The sequence below is a fragment of the Pelobates fuscus genome, chromosome 11, assembly GCF_036172605.1.
Source record: "Pelobates fuscus isolate aPelFus1 chromosome 11, aPelFus1.pri, whole genome shotgun sequence".
Taxonomy (NCBI): Eukaryota; Metazoa; Chordata; class Amphibia; order Anura; family Pelobatidae; genus Pelobates; species Pelobates fuscus.
Window position 1 is genome coordinate 70,566,504 of NC_086327.1, and position 25,453 is coordinate 70,591,956.

The window sequence follows — 25,453 nt, forward strand, 5'->3', positions numbered from 1 at the left end:
AAAGGCACAGCTACTGCAGAACATCAAAACTCACGAACTAGATACAGGCGAATGCATCAAACTCCCGAACTGCATACCAGGGAATAAGATAGCACTCCAAGCTGGAACCTCACGAATAGCTGCTAGCAGATGAATAGGAAAAGCAGACATCAGCTTACACTCCTAGCAGTCAATCTCCAACAGCATACAGTGAATCCCCCCAAGAACGAGACAAGGCTCCGTGTTGAAGGTCAAGCAGTGGTCTGAGGTGCTGGGGCACCCAGCCTGGTTTTTATTACATGAGTACACATACAGGCCACACCCAGGGGGAGGCATAAAATAACCAATGACATAGATGTTACATCCCACACATCCCCTCCCCTTAGTGTGACACATAATCCCATTATGCATACAGTTCAAAATATACTTTTACACAACTTTCATAACTTTAAAACCATACATCACATTCACATAAAAATACATATTCACAATCAATCCATTCGGGGGAACAACATACTCAAAAATTGCATGAATCAGACCAGGGGTTCAAAAGTTAGTAAAAGTATCTTTTGGGCCCTGGCTTGCAGCATGGCAAAATCTGGCTCAAACAGAAGAAAAACATCCCCACAATGCATCCCGGTTTCCTCCCTTCTGCCCTGGAGATAATTGGAGAAGTAATCCAATTATCCAGGACTAGAGGCAGACTCCATTAACCACATGGTTGCAAAACGACATAAAACACTTTAAAATACATAAAGTCACATTTTACACATAACACACAGACATTTCACATATCCCCAGATAGGTCAGGTCTGAGTGCACACCATTAGGTGAATGGCACTCAGACCAACCGAATACAGTTTAATCGCCATAGAGCCAAAGTCCCCAATCACACGAATAGGCTCCATGGCATAGCTATCTGGGCTACCACAGCTCACACAGGGCAAGTACCAAATGACCGCACTGTATCCAAAGGGCCAGAATGAGTGACATACACTCTGGTATGGCCGCATACTGTTTTCAAAGGGCCCAATCTCCCAGGGCCATAGTCCAAAGGCAGCAGGCGAGCAGCCAGGCTTCTCCAATGCAATGTGGCGAGATTGCTCTCGTCACAATAGCCATTAATTCTTCATTGTTCCATGCAATATACTCTATACCCTGTGGCTCAATACAAACATGTACAGTGCAAAACTTTTACAGCAAAGTTAGTCTTCTTTGGTTTGTCTTCTGTAGTAACTATGATAGAGAAGGATGTATTACTCATATATGGTGATAATGCCTTATTAAGAAATTTTGTGAACGGGGTTACTCTTTTTTTTTTTTTTTTAATAAACTTAAAATGTGGAAACTAGCATTGTCCCCACAAATGTCCTTGTTTAAAATCCCATCAGCCATTTGACGTGTGCATTTGTTTTTGGACGAATGCGAATTCATCTGAATTTTAGGCAATTAATTAATTTATACAAGTGACAGTGAACAAAGTGCACTTCTGTTGAATTAGCAAAAAAGATTGCTTGTTTTTACGAAAATTTGTCTATGCAATTCTTTCATTTGTAATTTGTTTATCTAATTACAAGGATAGAGTTACCAGCTCTCTCCTTGTAATTAGATCTTGAGATCTCCATCAGCTCACCAAGCTGAGTGGGGACATTTCCACTAAACACTGCCAGTTGCTGCTCACTGTCATCAAATAGGTACTAGGCAGGTCTGAAATTGTGGTTAGCCAGCGTTTAAAATGCCCTGTGCATTGAGAGCATCAGCTCTATCATTGTCATCCAGTTGTGATAGAATGTACTTTACAATGCAGTAGTGCCCATTTCACTTTATCAGTGTGGCTGACGAAAATGCAGGCAATGTGTGCCAGGGAACATTTCAAAACTGTGTGACAAAAAAATAGAGCACAGTAAGCTTATAATATCTTTTAGCACATAACCTTGATTATCTTGGTTATGTTTCTTGGAAAACCCCTTTAATGTCCCTGCATGACTACATTTTGTATATTACACTTGATGCTCTAGTCATTTTCTTGCGTAACATCTCATTTGCATGACCCTTTGGTAACTCAAACATACCAGTTTCAAATAATATGGTTGCACAAACTTGATGGTTATTATGCAGCTGCTTTTTACACCTTTGACACTCATATATATATTTTATAATGAATGTTAACAGTTTACTTCTTTACTGGAATATTAAACTCAAAGAAAGAGGGTACGGGGGGAGGAGGGGGAGTCTGATTCTTGAAGCTGATGGTCGCATGTCTCCACAGCTCCGAGTCTATCAACTTAGTATTGCCTTACATCTTATCGGCTGTGGTTATACCCAGCAGGACCCTCATACATACCCTGACCCCATGGGACGTAAAACAAAAAAGCTAAAATCTGACAGGCCCACATGAACAATCGGGGACATGTGACGGCAGGCTAATGGTGCTCTTGGGCCCAAGATGGCGTCCCTTACAGCAGACTGCTCGGACATCTCAGAGGAGCTGTCTTTGGGCACAGAGGACGGTCACATACCTGTTCTGTCTTGACTTCTCAGCCGGGATCTGCAGGGCCTCACAGGCCACATAGGGGGCTGGAAGCTACAACCTTCAGTGGCGTGCAGCAGATTGTGTTGCTCCAACATGCAGTTGAAACAAGGCAGCAACAGAACCTAATCTATGAGCAGCAATTTGCCGCACAGGAAGACAGGTGTCACTGAAATCACCTCAAGATCAGGGGCCACAACTGGGCAGACGCCTGGTGGTGGCCCTACTAACACCTAGACAGGCTAAAGCAGTGGTGTTGGATGGCATCGTCAGAGTACCCAGGCCGGCCAAAGCACCGCCTACAACCACTCAGGACCTAGTGGTCCAATTCCAACACAGAAGGGACAAAGCAATTGTTATGGCTGCCGTTCAAGGACAGTCGCAATACCAATTAGAGGAGATGTCACTTGGATTCTACGCCGATCTTTCTGAAGACACCCTGGCATGGCGCCTGTCGCTTACCTTCTGCAATGGCAAGTCATCCGATACCGCTGGTGCTCCTCTCGTGAGTTGATGGTCATCCAAGGGGACACATTGCATACATTCCAGGACCTCAAGGGAGCTGTCTTGAAAAAGTCTTGAAAAGCCTGGGTCTGCTGCAGGACTCACTTGGTCAACCACATTCAACTGCCCCCTCTAAACAACAGCACAGCTTGGACCCAGTGAGAGTGACTACCTTTGTACCTCGACCATGCACATCAGACTCCTACGCACTAGCGATGACCTGACCTGAAACTGATTGGCAATCAATACATTTAGTCTCTATAGAACCCCTAAAGTTCATTTGTTAACACTGGGATAGCCCCATATGATTTGCCTCTTCCAGGCTAAGATGGGTATGTGGCGGAACCAACCTCGCCACTGAGAACTGGAGAAGCCTGGTTGCTAGCCTCCTGCCCAGTGATTATGGTCCCTGGGAGATATTGCCCTTTAAGGGACTGAATTGGGGCTTATGGACTGCTACCATAATGTACTGACTCTTTAAGAACTACTTTTGGGCATGTGGATTGTATAATACTGTCCCTAGCCCTTTAAATACTTTGGGGACAGATTGGTACTTTTGTATATGGCACTTCGGACACAGTCGAAGCTGTCGAAGCTGTCGAAGTTGTCGAAGCTGTCGAAGCTGTCGAAGTTGTCAAAGTGGCCGGTATCGGACAAAGGACCACGTGGCGGCGGCCATTTTAACTTCGAACACCGCCGACCCTTAACATCAACTCCACTTCGACACTTCGACCAAAGTCGAAGTACAGGCACACTTCGAATGGGACTTAGCCGTTTTTATGCCAGAAATTGACAGTCATAAAAGGACTTCCGTGTAACTTTTGATCCACTGGAGGGATTTGTCTGAATTTTGGAAGTGTTTATGTTTAAAGTATGCTGAGTCTGAATATGTGATTTGTATGTGAATGTGATGTATGGTTTTGAAGTTACAGATATTGTGTAAAAGTTATGTTTTAAACTGTATAATAAGTGGATTATCTCTCAGGCTAAGGGGAGGGGATTTGTGGGTTGTACCATATCTCGGATTGGTTATTTTATGCCTCCCCCTGCGTGTGGCCTGTATGTGTGAGATGGAAATAAAAGCCAGGCTGGATGAGCCAGTCCAGAGTTCCTGTTTAACCCTCAAAGTGAAGTGTCGTCTCATTATTGGGGGAGGATTTATTGTATGCTGTTCCAGTTTGACTGCTAGGAGTGTAAACCTATTCGTATGGTTTCCTATTCAACTGTCTACAGCATTCAGAGGCTTGAGAAGATTCATATGCTTCTCCGATACGGTGATTGTGGTGTCTGCCAGAGTGCTTGGAGTCCTCAGGAAACGCTAGGAGCATCCATTAACGGAGGTACCCTGTCGGGGTGCCAGGCGATCCGTTACATTGGTGGCAGCGGTGGGATGGCGTCCTAGTGTGAGGTAAAGCAGCTCGGAGACACAGTTCGTTTGGATTACAAAGGGAGGGCAACGCTAGTACCCGTACAGCGCCCCTATCTACAAAAGAAGCAACGTCGGCAGGGCAAGCATGGCGCCCAGTTACAGTCAACAGGAGTTTGACGCTATGATGAAAATGCTGCTGGCTTTCTTTGGACCAGAACCCCCGGAGGAGAAATACATACAGAGCACAAGGAAAGTAGCGGCAGCGTATCTGCAGGGTCTAGCAGACAAAAAAGCAGCTGAAGGTGTCGTCCTTCCTCCCCAGCGGCAGCTTAGCACACCAAGGGGAGATAGTAAGCCCCTCACCAGCGCAGATGGGACCGTGGTCTCTGCGGCCAAGCTACAGGGAGCTGAAGGGGACGTCCTTGCTCCCCAGCGGCAGTCTACGGTTCAGGGAGAGGAGCCTGTTATCCCCTCTCCCCAGCGGCAGCTTAGCACACCAAGGGGAGACAGTAAGCCCCACACCAGCGCAGTAGGGACCGTGGTCTCTGTGCCCAAGTTACAGGGAGCTGAAGGGGCCATCCTTGCTCCCCAGCGGCAGGTTACAGTTCAGAGAGAGGAGCTTGTTACACCCTCTCTCCAGCGGCAGCCTAACCCACCAAGGGGAGACCGTAAGCCCCACACCAGCGCAGATGGGACCGTGGTCTCTGTGCCCAAGTTACAGGGAGCTGAAGGGGCCATCCTCGCTCCCCAGCGGCAGTGTGATTTGTTGGGAATTGGGAGCCCAGTCCCCATTCCCCAGCGGCAGAGTATCCAGCAGGGAATGGAGAGCCCAGCCCCCTTTCCCCAACAGCAGGACTCTGTGCTGGGAGGAGAGACAGTCGGTCTCCCTCCGCAGAGACTGGAAGTATGTATGGGAGAGGAGATTGTTACCACCTCTCCCCAGCGGCAGATTATTAATGTACAGGGAATTGGGAGCCCAGTCTCCATTCCCCAGCGGCAGAGTGTTCTAATGGGAGAGGAGCTGGTTACCACCTCTCCCCAGCGGCAGCTTAATGTACCAGGGGGAGACTGTAAGCCCCACACCTGTGCATATGGGACCGTGGTCTCTGCACTTCCAGCACAGGGGGTAGGGACGGTCGGTCCTGCCCCCCCACAACAGGCCGGTTTGCCAAAGGGGAGACAGTCGGTCTCCAGCAGCAGAGCGGTGTATCTAAAGGGGAGACAGTCGGTCTCCAACAACCAGGCTTCAACCCGACTACTCCCGTGGTAGTGCTGGCATCCGGGCAGAGTACCGCTGGTTTCTGCCCACTTAGCAACCCACCAAGGCAGCCTACCAGTCCCCCACACAGCCATGGTGAGGCACCTGGACATGGACCAATTTCTCCTCTACCCAGGTGTAGTAACCAGTTATTGTGGGTGGGCTGTACTGCTGTTTCTGTTTTGTGGGTGGGTTGCTGGACTAACCAGGGCACTGACCGGCAGGAGGTCAGATACCCTGTTAGTCTATTTGGTAAAGGGGAGAAATGTGGCGGAACCAACCTCGCCACTGAGAACTGGAGAAGCCTGGTGTCTAGCCTCCTGCCCAGTGATTATGGTCCCTGGGAGATAGTGCCCTTTAAGGGACTGAATTGGGGCTTATGGACTGCTACCATAATGTACTGACCCTTTAAGAACTACTTTTGGGCATGTGGATTGTATAATACTGTCCCTAGCCCTTTAAATACTTTGGGGACAGATTGGTACTTTTGTATATGGCACTTCGGACACAGTCGAAGCTGTCGAAGTTGTCGAAGTTGTCGAAGTGGCCGGTATCGGACAAAGGACCACGTGGCGGCGGCCATTTTAACTTCGAACACCGTCGACCCTTAACATCAACTCCACTTCGACACTTCGACCAAAGTCGAAGTACAGGCACACTTCGAATGGGACTTAGCCGTTTTTATGCCAGAAATTGACCGACCGCACAGCCCAAATCTATGGAACTGTTTTGGGCAAGAAAATGTGCTTGCGGTCGGTCATAAAAGGACTTCTGTGTAACTTTTGATCCACTGGAGGGATTTGCCTGAATTTTGGAAGTGTTTATGTTTAAAGTATGCTGAGTCTGAATATGTGATTTGTATGTGAATGTGATGTATGTTTTGAAGTTACAGATATTGTGTAAAAGTTATGTTTTAAACTGTATAATAAGTGGATTATCTCTCAGGCTAAGGGGAGGGGATGTGTGGGTTGTACCATATTTCGGATTGGTTATTTTATGCCTCCCCCTGGGTGTGGCCTGTATGTGTGAGATGGAAATAAAAGTCAGGCTGGATGAGCCAGACCTGAGTTCCTGTTTAACCCTCAAAGTGAAGTGTCGTCTCATTATTGGGGGAGGATTTATTGTATGCTGTTCCAGTTTGACTGCTAGGAGTGTAAACCTATTTGTATGATTTCCTATTCAACTGTCTACGGCATTCAGAGGCTTGAGAAGATTCATATGCTTCTCCGATATGGTGATTGTGGTGTCTGCCAGAGTGCTTGGAGTCCTCAGGAAACGCTAGGAGCATCCTTCAACGGAGGTACCCAGTCGGGGTGCCAGGCGATCCGTTACAGGGTATCTCCTAATTTTTCAGCACTCCAGGGAAAAGGGCATACTGTCCATCAGTCCCCACATCCTCTTAGCCTTAGGGTTATTTAGGCTGGATATGTGTCAGCCCACTCTTTTTCTTTGTTTATCGTTTCTTTTCTATTTTCACCAGGGTTAAAGCCTGAACCACCAATTTAAGTAGAGCCTGAGAAGCTCCTGAGATATGTATATCTAAGGGTGTAATTTACTTTTAGGCATAAGATCTGTGTTATGTGGGACAGCTCATTCCCTTTACAGGGCAAAGGCTGTAAGCCAGGCTCAGTCTAGTACTACATGGAATATCTAGGTCAGCTGAACAATATAGTGACGCCCTATTCAGTGTTTGTTTTGTGCATTGGTTTTCGCTTTTAAGGTTTTATCTTTTTTTATCAGCTACCAGCATTGGCATACTCCGAGTTTCAATGCAAAATTTTCAGATATTACTTAGTGGGGATTTCCCCAGCCCGATTTTAAAGCTGTAGATACCTTTGCATAACCTTTGCATAACCTACCATGCTAATTTTGACCTAATACATGCATTAGCTTAGCCCCATCAAGGCAGATGCATGCCTTCAGTTCATCAAGATTGTTCTTAGTTCTTTAAGTAAATTGTGTGCATTTTCAGCAATTTTCCTGACTTTGTCATAAAGCTACATATGTCTCTGTCTCAACTCTGGCTCAACAAGCTGTCCCTTTACCAGTTCAAAGTGTTAACTCAACAATTATTGAACACATTATTGGTACAATGGGTTTGCTGAATGCTCACATAATCTTTTATTGTTTTGTTTTTTTCTATAAAAATGTGCAACTGTCTCGTAAGCCATGCCAATGTATCACTATGTTGGTTTATAAAGTGCTTGCTACTGCTGTTGTGGCATCACAAGCTTGTTTGTATTCTCATGCACATCAAAAATAAAGAATTTTAAAAAGACAGAGAGTACAGGTAGGTTTAAAAAGGAATAAACTAATAGAAAAAGGGATAACACCCTAAGCGTACCAGGAGATCTCCTAGCTATACAAAAAAAAAAAATCCTGGGCGGATTGGCGGATTGTCACTCGGCTCTGGTTACTGCTCGCTAGGATACCTCCCAGCCGAACAGCCCAGCACCATCCAGGACTGCAAGCCTCTGAAGAAGTGACATCATTAAGTCACGAAACACGTAAGGCAATTTACGGCAGGAGCCGCAATTACACAATTTTACCGAGACCCAGTGGAACGCAGATCGAGACTAAGTGAGACGCACGCGAAGATTTGGACAACTATCTTCCCAGCTTTCCTTTTTACTGCTACCTCTTGACCGGCCAGAGGTTTAGTGAGTAATCACTTACCCGGATTCTGCTTATCCCCAAGGACTTTGTAAATATATCTATTTGATTTTTCATTTTACCCCCTTTTTTTACTTTAATATTCGAAGATGCTGTGAACGTTTTTCTAATAAATCTGATATATTTTTTTATTCATACGATGGGTGTTTTCTGTATTTAACAAGTACCAGAGGGCATTTACTTTATCACTCTAGATCTATGTCAGTGACCTAGTTTGTGATCAGAAGCCCCTGCTGCATGACAAATGATTGCATCTGTTTTTTACCATACGGATATATTTTTTACAGATAGCGATACAGTGTAGCTGGTACGTATTTTTATTTCGTTACTGGCAATCTGTATCCACTGTTACACTTATTTATACAGACTTTACCTCACTTTTCTAAGGATTTTTAGTATTTTTGGACCTATTTACTCATTACAGAGACTATATCTGTCGACTTGGATACGTTTAGACACTCTATCTTTACCCAGTCTGTTTTTAACGTTTATTGGATTTATTTTGGGCCAGTACCACTGTTTATATATGTAATTTCAGTGTTTTTTTCCTCTTTTCTTGTTTCTTTTTTCCTTTTTTTCTTCTTGTTTCTTTCTTCTCTTTTTTTCTGTGCTTCTACATCTGTGTATACATATTTTAGCTTAAATATTTACAAATTGTAGATATTGTAGACTCTCCCCCCCCCCCTCTTTTTTTTTTTTGTATAGCTAGGAGATCTCCTGGTAAGCTTAGCGTGTTATCCCCTTTTTCTATTAGTTTAATCGTTTCAGAGCTTTAATGGGAAGCTCTTTTACCAGTTGAGATCCTCTTCCTATTTTTTCACAAAGGTTATCAATCCATAACACCATTTTCTCCACTCATTTAGGGTAGTTTTCCACCCATATTTATAGGTTTAAAAAGGACACTATAGGCACCCACTCATTAAAGTGATCTGGGTGTAGTGTCCCTGTCCCCCTTCTTTTGAGAAACTCTGTTTACCTTGCAGGGTGAAGACTGCCTCTAGTGGTGGCCTACCGTGAGGCATGGGGGGAACCAGAGGGCAAGTGTTGGGAATACACCTTTGTACACTATATAATCCCTTTAAGTGATCTTGTGTACATTAGATAATGTTTTTAACATTAGGGACTTGCCTATATTTACTGCAAGTGCTGTTATAGATTCAACCAAAAAAGTGCTCTATATTGTTAAACCTTAAATAGTAAATGTATTCACTCTAATAAATTGTGCCATAATGATTATTATAAAGTGTCACTTCTGCTGTGTAATTGTGAAAATTACAATAATGATTAATTAATTATAGTTATGGTGTTTTTAAAGCTATTAATGTTAATTAGTTAACTAACGTTATGGTGTTTTTGAGCTATTATACATATAAGGTGCAGCTTTTAGTAGCAATATTTTTTATTATATAATTTCTAGCGCCACCCTTTTTATTTGTTTTTTGGTAATGGTGTTCTAGATTGCTTGTAGTTTTCTTCTGGTGTATAAAGCATGTTTAATTCTATTTCAAATGTGCTATTTGATGATGTTGTTATGGAACATTTCACTTTACATGGGGAATTAGAAAAACACCTCTATCTATCTATCTATCCGTCCGTTCGTCTGTCTATTGTATCTATCTAATCAATCTATTGTATCTATATATCATAAAATGATTTAGACTATATAGTGTACTTGAACTGTCATTATATTTAATTGTGAGACTCAACAAGTATTTGTTTTTTTTTCATGCAGTGGAGAATCAGGAGCAGGTAAAACCGAGAATACAAAGAAGGTCATCCAGTATCTAGCTCATGTTGCTTCATCACATAAAGGGCGTAAAGAACATACAAATCCGGTAAATATTAACCACGCATAGTCAGTACTGCTGAGTCTGACTGCAAATGTGTAATTCTCTATGCACTCCTTTAACTGATGTTCTTAAAACCAAGATTTTCTAGGCAAAATATCTGTAAACTGTAACCTTGATAAAAAGCAAAAGTGTAACCTGAAAGACAGAACCATCTCCAATAGTTCCAAAACATATGTGAAATAGAACTAAATATTGTCTTTTGCTCAAAAAAGGGCACTGTGCAAATTCACAATTATGTGCAAAATACAAAGTAAAATAGCAATATTACCTTTAAAAGGCTTTAGAATTCTGGTCAGGGCACTCTCAGAATTATTATATATAAAATGGACCATATAATGTAAAAAACAGAGAAAAAGAATGTTTGCCGGAGAAGTGGCTTCCCGGGTGGGCAATGCAAGTATAGCACAAACTCTTTTGTGCATATATCCTTGTGAATCTACATCTGGTTTTAAACTTTTAATGTTATATTAAATACTACATATTTGGTTTTCTCTATATTTTTCTTGTTATATGATCCACTTTATATATACTATTTCTGAGAGTGCCCGACCAGAATTTGAAAGCCTTTCAAATGTAATATTGATATTTTACATTGTATATTGCACATAATTTTGAATTTGCACAGTGCACTTTTTTGCACTTTTTAGGGACCATAGGCATGTGCACAGAGTGTGGCTGAACAAGCCAGCAGGGAGATGAAAAGGTCTAATCTATTATTAAATATGCCAAAATTTATTTCAAAGTTTAGTCAATAATAATATTAATGTGTACATAAATAGTACAAACACACAAAATTAAGCCCTGTGCTCAACCTCCCACTACTTCTGGGCTGCAGCAACTGCTACAGCATACATCAGACCAAATACATAAAACAAAAGCAAAAAAGTTACATGCACACTATCCCAAATCCGTACGCACATTTAAATAACAGGAGATTTTTAGTATCACTCTAATGACCATTAAAGTGCAAGCTTAACTGCCCCATCAAGGCAAACCTCTCAGGTGAATCCTACAGTAACAATTAACTTTACTGTTTTCACCTAAAGGCAAAATGAGACAGAAAGGGGAAATGTTATAAAACCTTTACCAATTAACCCTTAATAGTAATTTCCCGCATGGATTACTGTAACCCTCTCCTGATTGGTCTCCCCAAAAGCCGTACTGCCCCGCTACAGTCTGTAATGAATGCTGCAGCTAGACTGATTTTCCTATCCAGTCGGTCCTCTCACACCTCGCCCCTCTGCCAGTCCTTACATTGGCTCCCTGTATCCTATAGGAGTCAATTCAAAGTGCTAACCCATACATTTAAAGCACTGAACAATTCCAGCCCCTCTTATATCTCTTCACTGATCCAGAGGTATGCCCCTCCTCGTACCCTCCGCTCTGCCCGCGACCACCTCCTGACCGCTGCTCGCACCCGTACGGCCAACTCACGCTTGCAGGACTTCTCACGGGCGGCTCCTCTCCTATGGAATAACTTGCCTACTGCCATCAGACTCTCCCCTAGTCTTCAATCATTTAAGAAGGGCCTTAAAACCCATCTCTTCAGGAAAGCGTATGGCCTCCCAGAGTAATCTCTCCCTTACATACCTGTCGCTTGCTCTCCTATGGGATAGTGCTTTGCTCTCTCCTCCAGCTCTGCTTCACTCCTACTTGATATTTCCTATCCTAATGTTTCTAATACCCCACCTCCTATAGACTGTAAGCTCATTTGAGCAGGGTCCTCTTCAACCTATCATTCATGTAAGTTTTCTTGTAATTGTCTTATTTATTGTTACATCCCCCCCTCTCAAAATATTGTAAAGCGCTACGGAATCTGTTGGCGCTATATAAATGGCAATAATAATAATAATAATAATAATAATAGGTAGGGTTGCCACCTGACCGTTTTTTTAACCGGCACAGCCGGTATTTGAGGCAGCCTGGCCGGTGCCGGTATTGCAGTAATACCGGCACTACAAATGCCGGTACTTTTCTCAGTTTAGACTGAGAGTACATGCAATACCGGCGCCAGCCAGTAAGTGGCGCTGTGTGTGTGGAGAGAGACAGGGGTAGGAAGTTACAGCATCTCCCTCCCTGCCTCTCTTTACTCACTGATCCACAGGGGAGCAGCTCTGACCAGAGAGTCCAGACAGCAGCTCAGGTAACATATCTTTATGTTTTACTGCCAATAGAGCATGATTAACCATAAGGCAACTCTAGGTGGCCACCTATGGCCTAGTGTTTAGACAATGGCCCCAGAACCATGAAATTTGCTTGGCAAAACGGTAACCTGCCTAGGGTTCCATAGGATCTTAATAATTCTCTGACTGCCAACAGTTCTTAGAAGAAAGACATTGATTAACCCTTTTTATTTTTTTATTTTTCATCTTGTGGCTGTGTGAAACCAGTATGTGACTTTCTTATAGTGAAACAGGCCACAATCTCAAAATAGTACAAATATATGTGATGCTTGTACTATAGCTGTCTATGCACAAAGGGCTTGATTAAGTCCAAAAATGTTCCCTATAAGTTTGCCCTCTGTGGGCAGCCACTAGAGAGCTTCTGGAATCCAAACAAACTTTTGGTCTGTTATCTGATGCTCCAGAGTCAGATTTTCCCCATAGGAAAGCATTGAATAATGCTTTCTTATGGTGAGGTCTAATGCGCGCGTGCATGGCCATTGCCGCGCATGCGCATTAGGTCTCCCCCGCCGGCTAACGTCCGTGAGGGAGGAGTGTTGGCGGAACCTGATCCAGCGCCAAGGGATATCGCCGCTGGATTCAGGTAAGTGGCTGAATGGGGTTTTAACTCCTTCAGCCCCGCGAGAGGGGGGGCCTATTAACCCTATCAACTCATACCTCAGTCTTTTCATTGCTTGGAAAAATGGGGGGTACTGCAAATAGTATTTTTTAATCAATGGCATTTGTATTATCTCCATTACCATCATGAATGCCCAGAATTACTTTAGTTCAGTGGAATGACATGTCTCTATTCCTCATTCGTGATTAAGCTCAAACCGGAGGACAGCAGCCTCAAAAATTGCTTAACTTCACTCTACCACAAATAAACCTGCAACATATGGCAAATTAATTCTCCACATATTACTCTCATTTGTACAATTTTAAAGATGATCATCTTTGTACACAAGCCACATTTCCCAAAATAGAAACATTTTTAGAAGAATTGACACTCCCAATATTACCCCAAGATGACAAAGGAGCAAACATAACCCTTCATTGACCAAGAAGTTCTTGTGACAATTCAATCACTGCCTCCTCAAGTCACTAGAACCTGACGGTCTCCCAGAAGTTTACTATCAGACTATAAAAAAAATGTTTTAGTATCCTACCTGAACTGTTTATTCAACCATAGTTTTGCTCAAGCTGCCCTTCCACCAGAGTTGCTGCTTGCACATATAGTCACCTTTCCCAAACCGACAAACCTCCCCACCATTGCCAAATCTTTAGGCCAATATAACTACTCAACCAAGACACCAAACTGTATGCCAAACTATTTGCTAATAGATTAGGTCCCTTCATACTGAACATAGTTCATTATGACCAGTCCGTCAACAGTGGAGCTATACAAGAATTACAATGCAGTCCTCTTATTACAAACTATTAACTTACATGCTCCAAATCACACATTGGGTTGGGTGGGCATGGAGAGTATACAACCCTTTCCACATTCCCTGATCTTGCGCCTATGGACATCCAGGCAACTTTGCCATAGACTACACTTTGCTTTCCAAACAACCAGACTGTTGTGTTTAGTCTGGGATAACCATATAGCCAAATTCAACTGAGAAGGAATTTACTCAATTTTGCCCCTAGATTTTCTCTCTCTGTATTATGTCCTACCTTTACCTTCTCTTGCTGATCGAACAATAATATTACACACTGTTCACATGTAATACAGGACAGGGAAATGCTCCCCTTTGAGCATCTTCAGCTGAAGTGTTCATTAGAATTAAAGTATGTTTTATATTACCTCAAATTAAAAAGCTTATTAATGAAATGTTTCAATAAAGTGTGACATCCCACAAGAGACCGTCTTAGCATATCAACAAATTTTATCTACTTGTTGGTCAACTCCTACACAGCCTAAATTACTTTGTGTTACACATTCATACAAGGAGGCTTTTCAGTCTGTAAACAGCACCATATGTGGGAAATGGAGAGCAGCAGGGTTCTCACAACTACGGAGTGGACTATGTCCATTAATGTATTAAAAAGGTTACCACCTGTTATAATCATGTAGATGCTCCCCAAAAACTAATATATAGATACAGTTGCAAGAAAAAGTATGTGAACCCTTTGGAATGATATGGATTTCTGCACAAATTGGTCATACAATGTGATCTGATCATCATCTAAGTCACAAAAATACACAATCACAGTCTGCTTAAACTAATAACACACAAAGAATGAAATGTTGCCATGTTTTTATTGAACACACCATGTAAACATTCACAGTGCAGGTGGAAAACGTATGTGAACCCCTAGACTAATGAAATCTCCAAGAGCTAATTGGAGTGAGATGTCAGACAACTGGAGTCCAATCAATGAGATGAGATTGGAGGTGGTGGTTACAGCTGCCCTGCCCTATAAAAAAAACACAACAGTTCTGGGTTTGCTTTTTTTACAAAAAGCATTGCCTGATGTGAATGATGCCTCACACAAAAGAGCTCTCAGAAGACCTACGATTAAGAATTGTTGACTTGCATAAAGCTGGAAAGGGTTATAAAAGTATCTCCAAAAGCCTTGCTGTTCATCAGTCCACGGTAAGACAAATTGTCTATAAATGGAGAAAGTTTAGCACTGCTGCTACTCTCCCTAGGAGTGGCCGTCCTGTAAAGATGACTGCAAGAGCACAGCGCTGACTGCTCAATTAGGTGAAGAAGAATCCTAGAGTGTCAGCTAAAGACTTACAAAAGTCACTGGCAAATGCTAACATCCCTGTTAGCGAATCTACAATACGTAAAACAGTAAACAAGAATGGATTTAATGGGAGGATACCACAGAGGAAGCCGCTGCTGTCCAAACAAAACATTGCTGCACGTTTACAGTTTGCACAAGAGCACCTGGATGTTCCACAGCAGTACTGGCAAAATATTCTGTGAACAGATGAAACCAAAGTTGAGTTGTTTGGAAGAAACACACAACACTATGTGTGGCGTAAAAGAGGCACAGCACACCAACATCAAAACCTCATCCCAACTGTGAAGTATGGTGGTGGGGGCATCATGGTTTGGGGCTGCTTTGCTGTGTCAGGGTCTGGACGGATTGCTATTATCGAAGGAAAAATGAATTCCCAAGTTTATCAAGACATTTTGCAGGAGAAATTAAGGCCATCTGTCTACCAGCTGAAGCTCAACAGAAGATGGGTGTTGCAACAGGACAATGACCCAAAGCATAGAAGTAAATCAACAACAGAATGGCTTAAACAGAAGAAAATACGCCTTCTGAAATGGCCCAGTCAGAGTCCTGACCTCAACCCGATTGAGATGCTGTGGCATGACCTCAAGAAAGCGATTCACACCAGACATCCCAAGAATATTGCTGAACTGAAACAGTTCTGTAAAGAGGAATGGTCAAGAATTACTCCTGACCGTTGTGCACGTCTTATCTGCAACTACAGGAAACGTTTGGTTGAAGTTATTGCTGCCAAAGGAGGTTTAACCAGTTATTAAATCCAAGGGTGCACATACTTTTTCCACCTGCACTGTGAATGTTTACATGGTGTGTTCAATAAAAACATGGCAACATTTCATTCTTTGCGTGTTATTAGTTTAAGCAGACTGTGATTGTCTATTGTTGTGACTTAGATGATGATCAGATCACATTGTATGACCAATTTGTGCAGAAATCCATATCATTCCAAAGGGTTCACATACTTTTTTTTGCAACTGTACCTCTCCTCATTGAGAATCAATAAGGTGATCCCTCCTCCTCACTTGTTGGAGATGCCACACCAAGTGTGGCACTATGACGCATATTTGGTGGAGCTGTTCAATGCTATAGCCATTTATGATCTTCCCATTACTTTAGATATTTGGAGGTCTTGTGGCTGCATGTGGAAAACACTATACCCTTACTAGATAGAGCATTGATGACCCATGTTATCCTGGCAGATAGCATTGAATTTCTTCCAACTGGAAAAGTTGTTCCACTATCCAAGAATTACTGGAAAAAATATGCATAAATATTATATAAGTGAAGATATGGCAATACTCACTTATAAACAATGCAACTGGTTTAATAAAAAATGGGCCCGTTGGAAGTCCAAGAGGGGAGATCCCAGTGCCTAATATGCTTATAATTTCAAAACTTGCATAACTTGCAGAGAGGAGGAGTCACACGTTTTCTGTTCTTATGCCCTTCTCTATATATTCATGTCCTACCGTATTGCAGTGAATATATCCATGCCGTTAATATTAATTTTGTAATAAATATTTATAAGTGATTCTGCACGTTGTTATGTACCACATGGGATTTATACCCGAAGTGCCATACTGTCTTTGTAAGATGCATAACCAGAATGACAATTCTCAAATATACTAAAGATAATTGCAGTTGGAATTAGGCCAACCTGATTGAATCTGCACCAATTGTCCAAATACATTTGGTGTTCAGAAAAAAAATCAGTGCTTTTTTAATCTGAACCCAGTGCAATGTTTAGAATTTAAAGTATTCACACAGCACTGATAGGAAAAACATTGGGACCAAATTCATCCCGCAGAATACACATTCTCAAACTATTATTCACTTGCTTTATGCAAGAAAACTAATTTGAAGTACTATTATTGTAACAATTTGAAGTAGTATTGTTGCTTAAAATGACTAAATCCACTAGAAAACCTAGTGGAAACATCAGATGGGGGAAAGTAATATAAATGACCGTAAGAACATAAGTTTAAACTTGGTAATAAATTAATAATGCTGACCTTAATAATAAAATGTTGATACATGAAAATGAGATAAAACAAGATAGTAGTAAAAAATAAATAAAATAAAAAAACCCTTATATTAAATAATCCAATCCAATATATTACAATTCTGGGATAATATGGCAAGTAGGTCTAAATATTAGCACAGCCTAGACAAAAGTAGTGGTTGTGCCACTCAGATGTAGACCTCTATATAGTACATAAATGAGGGTACACAATTGACAAGTACAATGAGCATGTAATGAAGTCAAATATAGTGACTTGACTGGATTCAGTGAGATAAAAATCCACTGGGTGGTAACAGAGTTTCTGCAATTAGAAACAATAGTCCATAGTGATTACTGTATAACTGAAATTGTATTAAAGTAAAAATATATATTTTTTGAAACTTCACAAATTTCAAGTTGCAGAGAATTAACCTGACTTATAAATTTGAAATTTTATAAATGGGCATATTGCATTACTACAACTGCTTGCAGTTAAATTCCTACTTCTTATAAATCTACCACTATTAACAAAAATCGATCCAATAAAGTTAAAATCAATATCTATTGCAAGCATAATTCATAAATACACAAAGGTTACAAGAAAGAATAATAAGGTATAAACTCATCAAGTCCTTTTGGGGACATGGTACAAAGTTCATATATCCAGAATGCCTCTTTGTTAAGGAGCATTTTACCACAATCCCCTCCTCTCTTCGGCAATGGCATATGGTCAATCCTTACGAACATATGGTCAATCCTCAACTAGAGATGATAATGGATGGCTCAATTGTAAAAAGTGCTTCACTCCCGGTTTATCCGATGATCTGTCTCTGTAGGCTAGACTTATGCTAGACCTTTGTCCCCTCATACGTTCACATAGTGCCTTTTATGTTTTACCAATGTAGGAAAGGCTACAGGGACAAGTAAGTTTATATACCACATAGGTGGTCCTGCATGTGATGGTATGACTAATGGAGTACTTTTTGTTAGTATGAGGATGGTTAAACGACTTGGCAGGTAACATATGGCCACATGTTATGCATCCCAGGCATCACACTGAACCTCAATTCTGGACTCCTGTATTCTGCGTGTAGCTGCTTATAGGATCAGTATGTACAAGTATGTCTTTGAGGTTCATATTTCTCTTGTAACATAAAAGTGGAGTTTCTTTGAACACCTTTGGGAGTGTATCATCACTAGAAATCATCCTCCAGTTCCGCCGGATTACTGATGAAATCTGCGGGGTCGTTTGATGGAACTCCATTGGGAACACTAGTCCTGATGGGCTCCTCACCTTCAAATGCGGCACTTTGCGCTTCCTCAAGTGACACCACATTTTTGCCTCATTCCATTTTAAACATGGATTCCTTTTAATCTGTGTTTGCTGTATACAACAGCTTGAAACACAATATAGGAAAAGATGCAAAACCAGTGAACAACTCACTATTGTTAATGCAACTCGTCAGCATGAGGTTGGTTACTGGTTTGCTTATTGAGGCTTGGTAGTGCTTGGGAAGCAAAATCCAAATAGGTTATAATGGGGAAAAATTGTGATTGAAAACCCCTTCCACCTGAAGTCTGTGGATAATTAATACAATGTTAAACAAAAATCTGCACACCAGTCAAGCCATAAGACTTGCTACTATGTTACAACCGCAAAGGATTGTGGGTAGGCATATGCAAACTAGTTTAACAAACCTATTTGGATTTTGCTTACCAAGCCTCAATAAGCAAACCAGTAACCAACCTCATGCTGACAAGTTGCATTAACAACAAAACAGCTGTCCATGAGTGGTTCACTGGTTTTGCATCTTTTCCTATATTGTGTTTCAAGCTGTATACAGCAAACACAGATTAAAAGGAATTCACGTTTAAAATGGAATGAGGCAAAAATTTGATTCTTTGTTAAACTAATTTGCATATGCCCACCCAGAATCCTTTGTGGTTGTAACATCGCTGCAGTATGGGATTTCTGTGAGAAAAGCAAGTCTTATGGCTTGACTGGTGTGCAGATTTTTGTTTAACATTGTATTAATTATATATATATATATATATATATATATATATATATATATATATATGTGTATATATATATATATATATATATATATATATATATATATATATATATATATAAAGCTAGATAGCCCCTGCACTCCAACCAAAACTATGAAAAAAATACCTGGTGCTCTGGTGGCTCAACAATACAGGATACAACAAATACCGGCACTCAAGGGTTGACAACACATCAAATCTTCATTTATTTCGAAGTTAGAGATCGACGTTTCAGCTCCTCACAGGAGCTTTCATCAGGACACAAATTATCACAACACTGAATACACTCTTATATAGGACATACAATTACTGTTAATGGGTACTTACCCCCAGGTGCTCTGCATTTGCGCTTGCCGCCGGAATCGCCGAGACCGCCTTCACAGACAACAATACTTCCGGTCATGTGACCCCCTAGGACGTGTTCATTGGATCGGACTCCGCCCGTTGCTGGGGCAACCCCAATACACAATATCAGAAGGTTGCTCCCAACAGTACCAGAGCCGGCGAGGAACAAATTTCCTCATAACACTAAGCGTTGTCATGGCGATCAAGATGCATTTCCGGCAGACATGCCGAAATGCTCGTATCTAGATGGAACCTCACCAGAACATAATCCTGCATACAATACTATGTAAAGAAATATAAATGGTTGTAGCTGTGAACTGTTAAAAATAGAAGTGGCAGTGAAATAAAGAGTACTAGTGGTCGATAGAATAAAGATAAAAATACATATAAGTTCTGAGAAGCAGCAAACATTAAAACGAGAAGGGAGAATATAAAAGGGTGAGGGAAAGAGATTAATCTGAACATAAAAACATGAGGATAGACGAAGCTGTCCCAGTTAAAATAAAAGTTACTCTAGGGTTGATATTGTATATTATGGATAAAGGAAAATAATACCGTAATGTCTATGAAAAAGGGAAGAAAAGAGAGAAGGGAAGGGGGAAGAGAAAAAGATAAAATTGCCTACTATCCTGGTCCAGGGTCCTGCGACGGCAGCAGGGTTAAATATGAAGACGGTATACAGAACTTCATATTATGGAATGAATGTTGTAATAGTGATTTGGAAGTTGAGCTTCTCCAGGAGGTTCAAGTATATAGGGCTGATTGGAGAAGGTATGAGTGGATTCGTGTGTTGGATGCTATCTGAGGGGAGGTTAGAGGGGAAAAGGGTGTGGGGAGAGTAGCGGCAGGATGTCATTAAATATATTATCTATCAACGCAAGGGGCTTGAATTCAGGACAGAAAAGAGGCTATCTGTACAAATTATTGATTGACAGCAAAACAGATATTGGTTTTGTTCAAGAGATACACTGGGTTAACTCTACGTCCAAATTATGGAACTACAAAAAATTTCCAGTAGTCCATAGATCTAATTTGGCAGGAAAGAATAAGAAAAGAGGGGTGGCAATTTTTTTTTTCAAGTAGTCTGAAATATGAGTTGATATATGAGGAGGCAGACCCTGGTGGTAGGTTTCTTATAGTGATAGTTCGAATTAATGAAATTTTGTACACCTTAGTAAATATCTATGCTCCAAACCAACTTCCATATAGATTTTTGGGAAATCTGATGCAAAAGATAGACCGCGTATCGTCTGGAAGCTTAATTATCGGCGGGGATTTTAATTGCATCATAGATAATAAAACAGATAGGAATAGAACTAAACCCGCACATATAGACGGTAATCAAAGAACAGTACCATCAATGATGCAGACTTTTTTGGCAAAAAAATGTTTATACGATGCCTGGAGAACATGTAACCCAGAAGAGCGAGACTATACGTTCTATTCAAACGTCCATCAGACTTACACCAGAATCGATTATTTTTTGGTTAAAGTAGAAACTCTGGAGCGAGTTAACAAGGTGACAATTGGACCTATAACATGGTCCGACCATGCACCTGTAAGTTTAGTTATAAAAAATAATGCTGAATATAAATGTAGAGATAGATGGAGACTTAATGAAAATTTATTAAAATCAGAAATTAATGTAGAAGAACTGCGTATTCAGGCTAGAGAATTCTTTGAAACCAACGACACAGGGGATGTCTCCAATGCCATGTTATGGTGTACCTTTAAATCATATATGAGAGGATGTCTCATAAAATTGGGTGCTAATATAAAAAAGAAGAAGGGAAAAGAGCTGAACGAGCTTTATATTGATCTGGCAAAACAAGAACGCCTACATAAACTTACTATAGATCATAAAACCCTGGAGGATATTAAGGAGATCAGGAAAAATATATTAGTAAGAACTCAGGAAAAAATTAATAAAGCAATGTTAATATTAAAGCAGAAATGGTATTATGGAAATAATAAAAGAGGGAAAAATCTTTCAAATAAATAAAAAAATAAAAACAAACTTCAATCCATAAACTATATAACAGTTGGTAGTAAAAAATATTTTGCACCAACTCAAATAGCCAATGCATTTGAAGATTATTACAAAAGTCTATACAATATAAAATTCAATGAGCCATCGGAACGGGAAATAAAGCAGTTTTTGGATAAACTGAGCTTGCCAAAAATATCAATTAAACGCCCCGTTCTCTACTCAAGAGATTAGTAACATCATTAAAGTATTAATAGCAGGTAAAGCACCTGGTCCAGATGGCTTCTCTTCAATTTTCTATAAAAAACTAAGTGATATAGTTTCACCATACATGTTAAGGACATTTAAGGACTTTTCTAATTATAAGCTATTCCATCTGAATTACTCCAGGCCTCTATAATACCAATTCCTAAGATAGATAAGGATCCAACTTATACTTCAAATTATAGACCAATTTCTCTTATTAATTTGGACATTAAAATTTACTCTCGAATTTTGGCTGATAGACTTAAACATAATATACCTGATATTGTACACCTAGATCAGAGTGGGTTTGTAGAAGGTAGGGGTACATCGGATAACATCAGGAAACTATTGAATGTCTTATACCATGCGTATCAAAGTGTGTCTCCATTTGCTATGGTTACCCTCGATGCCGAGAAGGCCTTCGATCGGGTGAACTGGAAATACTTGGAGGAAGTACTGAAGGCCTTCGGCATAGAGGGTCTCTTCAAGGAGTCCACAATGGCGTTATATAAAGATCCTCAAGCCAGAGTTTCAGGATATATGTTTCAATCAAAATGGTTCCCAATTAGAAACGGGACGCGACAGGGATGCCCTTTGGCACCCCTGTTATATATCCTCTCTATAGAACCGCTGGCTGCCGCGATTAGACAGAATGACGATATTAGTGGGCTAAAAGTGAATAACTTGGAGAACAAAATTACACTTTATGCAGATGATGTTCTATTGACCCTTACAGACCCTATAAGTTCTATCCCAGCCGTATTCCGACTTATTAACGAGTATAGTAAACTCTCAGGTTATAAAATAAACATAAAGAAAACACAAATCCTGAAAAAAGGCCTAAGTGGATCTGGGGTAGACAAACTTAAAAAAGAATTTAAATGTGACTGGGAAGCAAGGAATATAACATATTTAGGGGTGAGACTATCTTTAGATTATAGAGAAATTGGAGAACTTAATTACACAGAAATTGCTAGCCAATTTAGGAGTATCCTAAAAAGCTGGAAGGGATTGGAACTGTCCTGGTTAGGAAGGATTGAAGCAGTAAACTCCTACCTTCTCCCTAAACTGACATTTTTATTTCGTAATCTCCCGCTGAGGGTGTCATGGCAGACGATGCGCGGTCTTCAAAGACAGTTATCAGATTATATATGGCAAGATAAGAGACCCAGAGTGCCATTGGAAATTTTACAGAGAGAGTGGAAAGATGGGGGAATCTCTTTTCCAGACATACAGAAATTATATACGAATAATATGGTAGCACACCTAATTAAGTGTGATAATTTTACAATGTCAAGACCAAACTGGTTAGATATTGAAAAATCGGACCTCTGTAATATTGAACCCTTATATCTCTGGTGGTGTGACAGTGAATTTGTAAAAAATATAAGATCTAGCAACCCGATGAATAATACAATGATTTATATTGTTAAGTATTTGAAAAGAAAATATGGAACAAAATATTTATCAAGTAATGCCCCACTAACCTGTTTAAAACTATATATTATGGACATAAATATTCAAGAATGGGAAAAATGTGGAATAGTAAAAATTGCGGAACTCCTAACTGATAATAAAATATTATCATTTCCAATGCTACAGTCTAAATATAACCTCCCTTCGAGGGAACTATTTAACTATTTAAGAATAAAATCTTTTATTATGGGAAAGGTTTTTTCGGAAACCTCTCCAATTGACCAATTTGTAGCATCCCACTATAAAAAAAAATTGCATCTAGATTTAATCAATTTATAAGAACACAAAGGCAAATAGATAAAGCGCCTGCAATGAACAAATGGGAACAAGAACTCCATTTCTCATCCTCAGTTGAGGATTGGATTTCGAGCTTACAAGCTGTTAAAAGATATATACATGGGGTGAATATACAAGAAGTGTACTTTAAAATTATATATCGTTGGTACTTGGTACCTACTCGCCTTCATAGGTTTCAACCCACACTCCCACCAGACTGTTGGAGATGTGGTAGGGAGTTGGGCTCATTCTCCCACATTTGGTGGGACTGTGAGGAGTTGAAACCTGTGAGAGTAATGCTATCGGAACTGGTTCACTTTATTTATGAGGTCCAAGTTGTTATTACACCTCAAATGTTTTTGTTTCATTTAGATCTGCCAAAAAGCAACATAAAACTAAAAATCCTTATGATCCATATTTGTATGGCAATAAAAATAGTTTTGGCCAGAAATTGGAGAAATATGGGTGCATTAAATTGGCATGATATTTGTACACAGATAGAATTTCAATGTAGTATGGAAGCAGGGATAGCTCTAAATAAGATCTCTAGAGAGAAATATAATGAAGTCTGGGCCCCTTGGGTTAGATATCTAAACCATAAAACTCAAACCCTCCCTCCCCCTTATAGATAGCCTAAGTTGCAGTGATAGGTGTGAGTATGGATAAGGAATGTATTGTTTGTTTGTTTCTTTTCTGTATGAATGTACGACTGTAGATACAGCAGGAGGTGAATATATGAGCACAGAACCATGGATTATCGTTCATCAGGAATAACACTAGATTGTAATGCAATTAATGGTATTGTGCTCTAAATATATCTTTGTATATATCGTTGAAAAGCTGTATATGAATGGAATTTTTTAAATTGAAAAAATAAAGATTTATATATATATAAAAAAAAAACGTGTATAGAAAAATCAAATTAATGTGTAAAGTATATAAAGTGATTAGTGGAGGAAGGCCCAAAGGCTGCTAAAAAGTGAACAATGTGTATAAAGAATTGATCTTACTCCTTAGTGTTTATCTAAAACCTTGAATGTGTAAATAAGATGCATGTATAATGCTAGGTAATTATGCACCTGGGATAAGTCCCTTAACAGTATGTTTATTACATATAACATAACAAAAAGGTTAATATGGAATTAAAAGAATAGTCAGCAGTACTGAAATATAAACAAAAAATGAAAAATAAAAATAAACAAACATAGAAGTGAAGATCAAATAGAATATAAAATCAGGCTCCTACTCTAAATGAGCAGACATAGCGGTTGACTATCTCATAGGTCTAACGAGAAGTTATAGTAGTTTATCCATACGTCCATATACATCAAAAGGTCTGGACCAATTACCTCTATGGTTATCCTGCATCACTCCCCCACTCCTACCAGGTTTCCCCCTCTTCTCTCCTTACGTATCATGGATAGAGGCTATAAAACGCTACAATATGACAACATCCAAGTAGTTAGTAAGCATTTATAGAATTAAGGCAAACTGTTTCCTCGCAAATCTGCACAACTATAGCGTAATTTTATGAGCCTTATGTTAAATCGATCATATACACTAATAGGTACACAATTTGGGCATGATCGCTCACTTCCACGCAACTTGTAACAAGGGCGGTCAGAGGTTGATTTGTATTTAGGCAATGAAGATATGATAACCTATACACTGCGACTTGCTAAAGCCAATGTTACTGACATTTTTACATAACATGATTGTATGTGCTTAATGCCTCCCTACTCAATGATGTATAATTCATAACAAAGCTTGCATTTATCTAACAATTTGGATGTACCTCTATTGTCTATTCTTTTTTCTTTTTTCTGTTATTTCCTGTTTTTACTTGACAAAATCAATAAAAAGTAAACATTGAAAAAAAAAATAAAAAGAATATAAAATCAACTTAAGTATAAAAAATGAAAATCAAAATGAAAATAGAAATAAAAATAAAAATAAAAATTCAGATAAAATTAAAAATAAAAATAAA

At 40.1% G+C, this 25,453-nt stretch overlaps 1 protein-coding gene across 2 annotated transcripts in view; it reads left to right on the forward strand.

Annotated features, from left to right (window-relative positions):
* Positions 1-25,453, forward strand: part of LOC134577418 (myosin-10-like) — a 429,924-nt gene that overhangs the window by 167,666 nt on the left and 236,805 nt on the right. For both annotated transcript variants that reach the window (XM_063436146.1, XM_063436145.1), the window contains exon 5: positions 10,046-10,148. In XM_063436146.1, the coding sequence (XP_063292216.1) occupies positions 10,046-10,148 (103 nt within the window). The remainder of the gene's footprint in view (positions 1-10,045; positions 10,149-25,453) is intronic.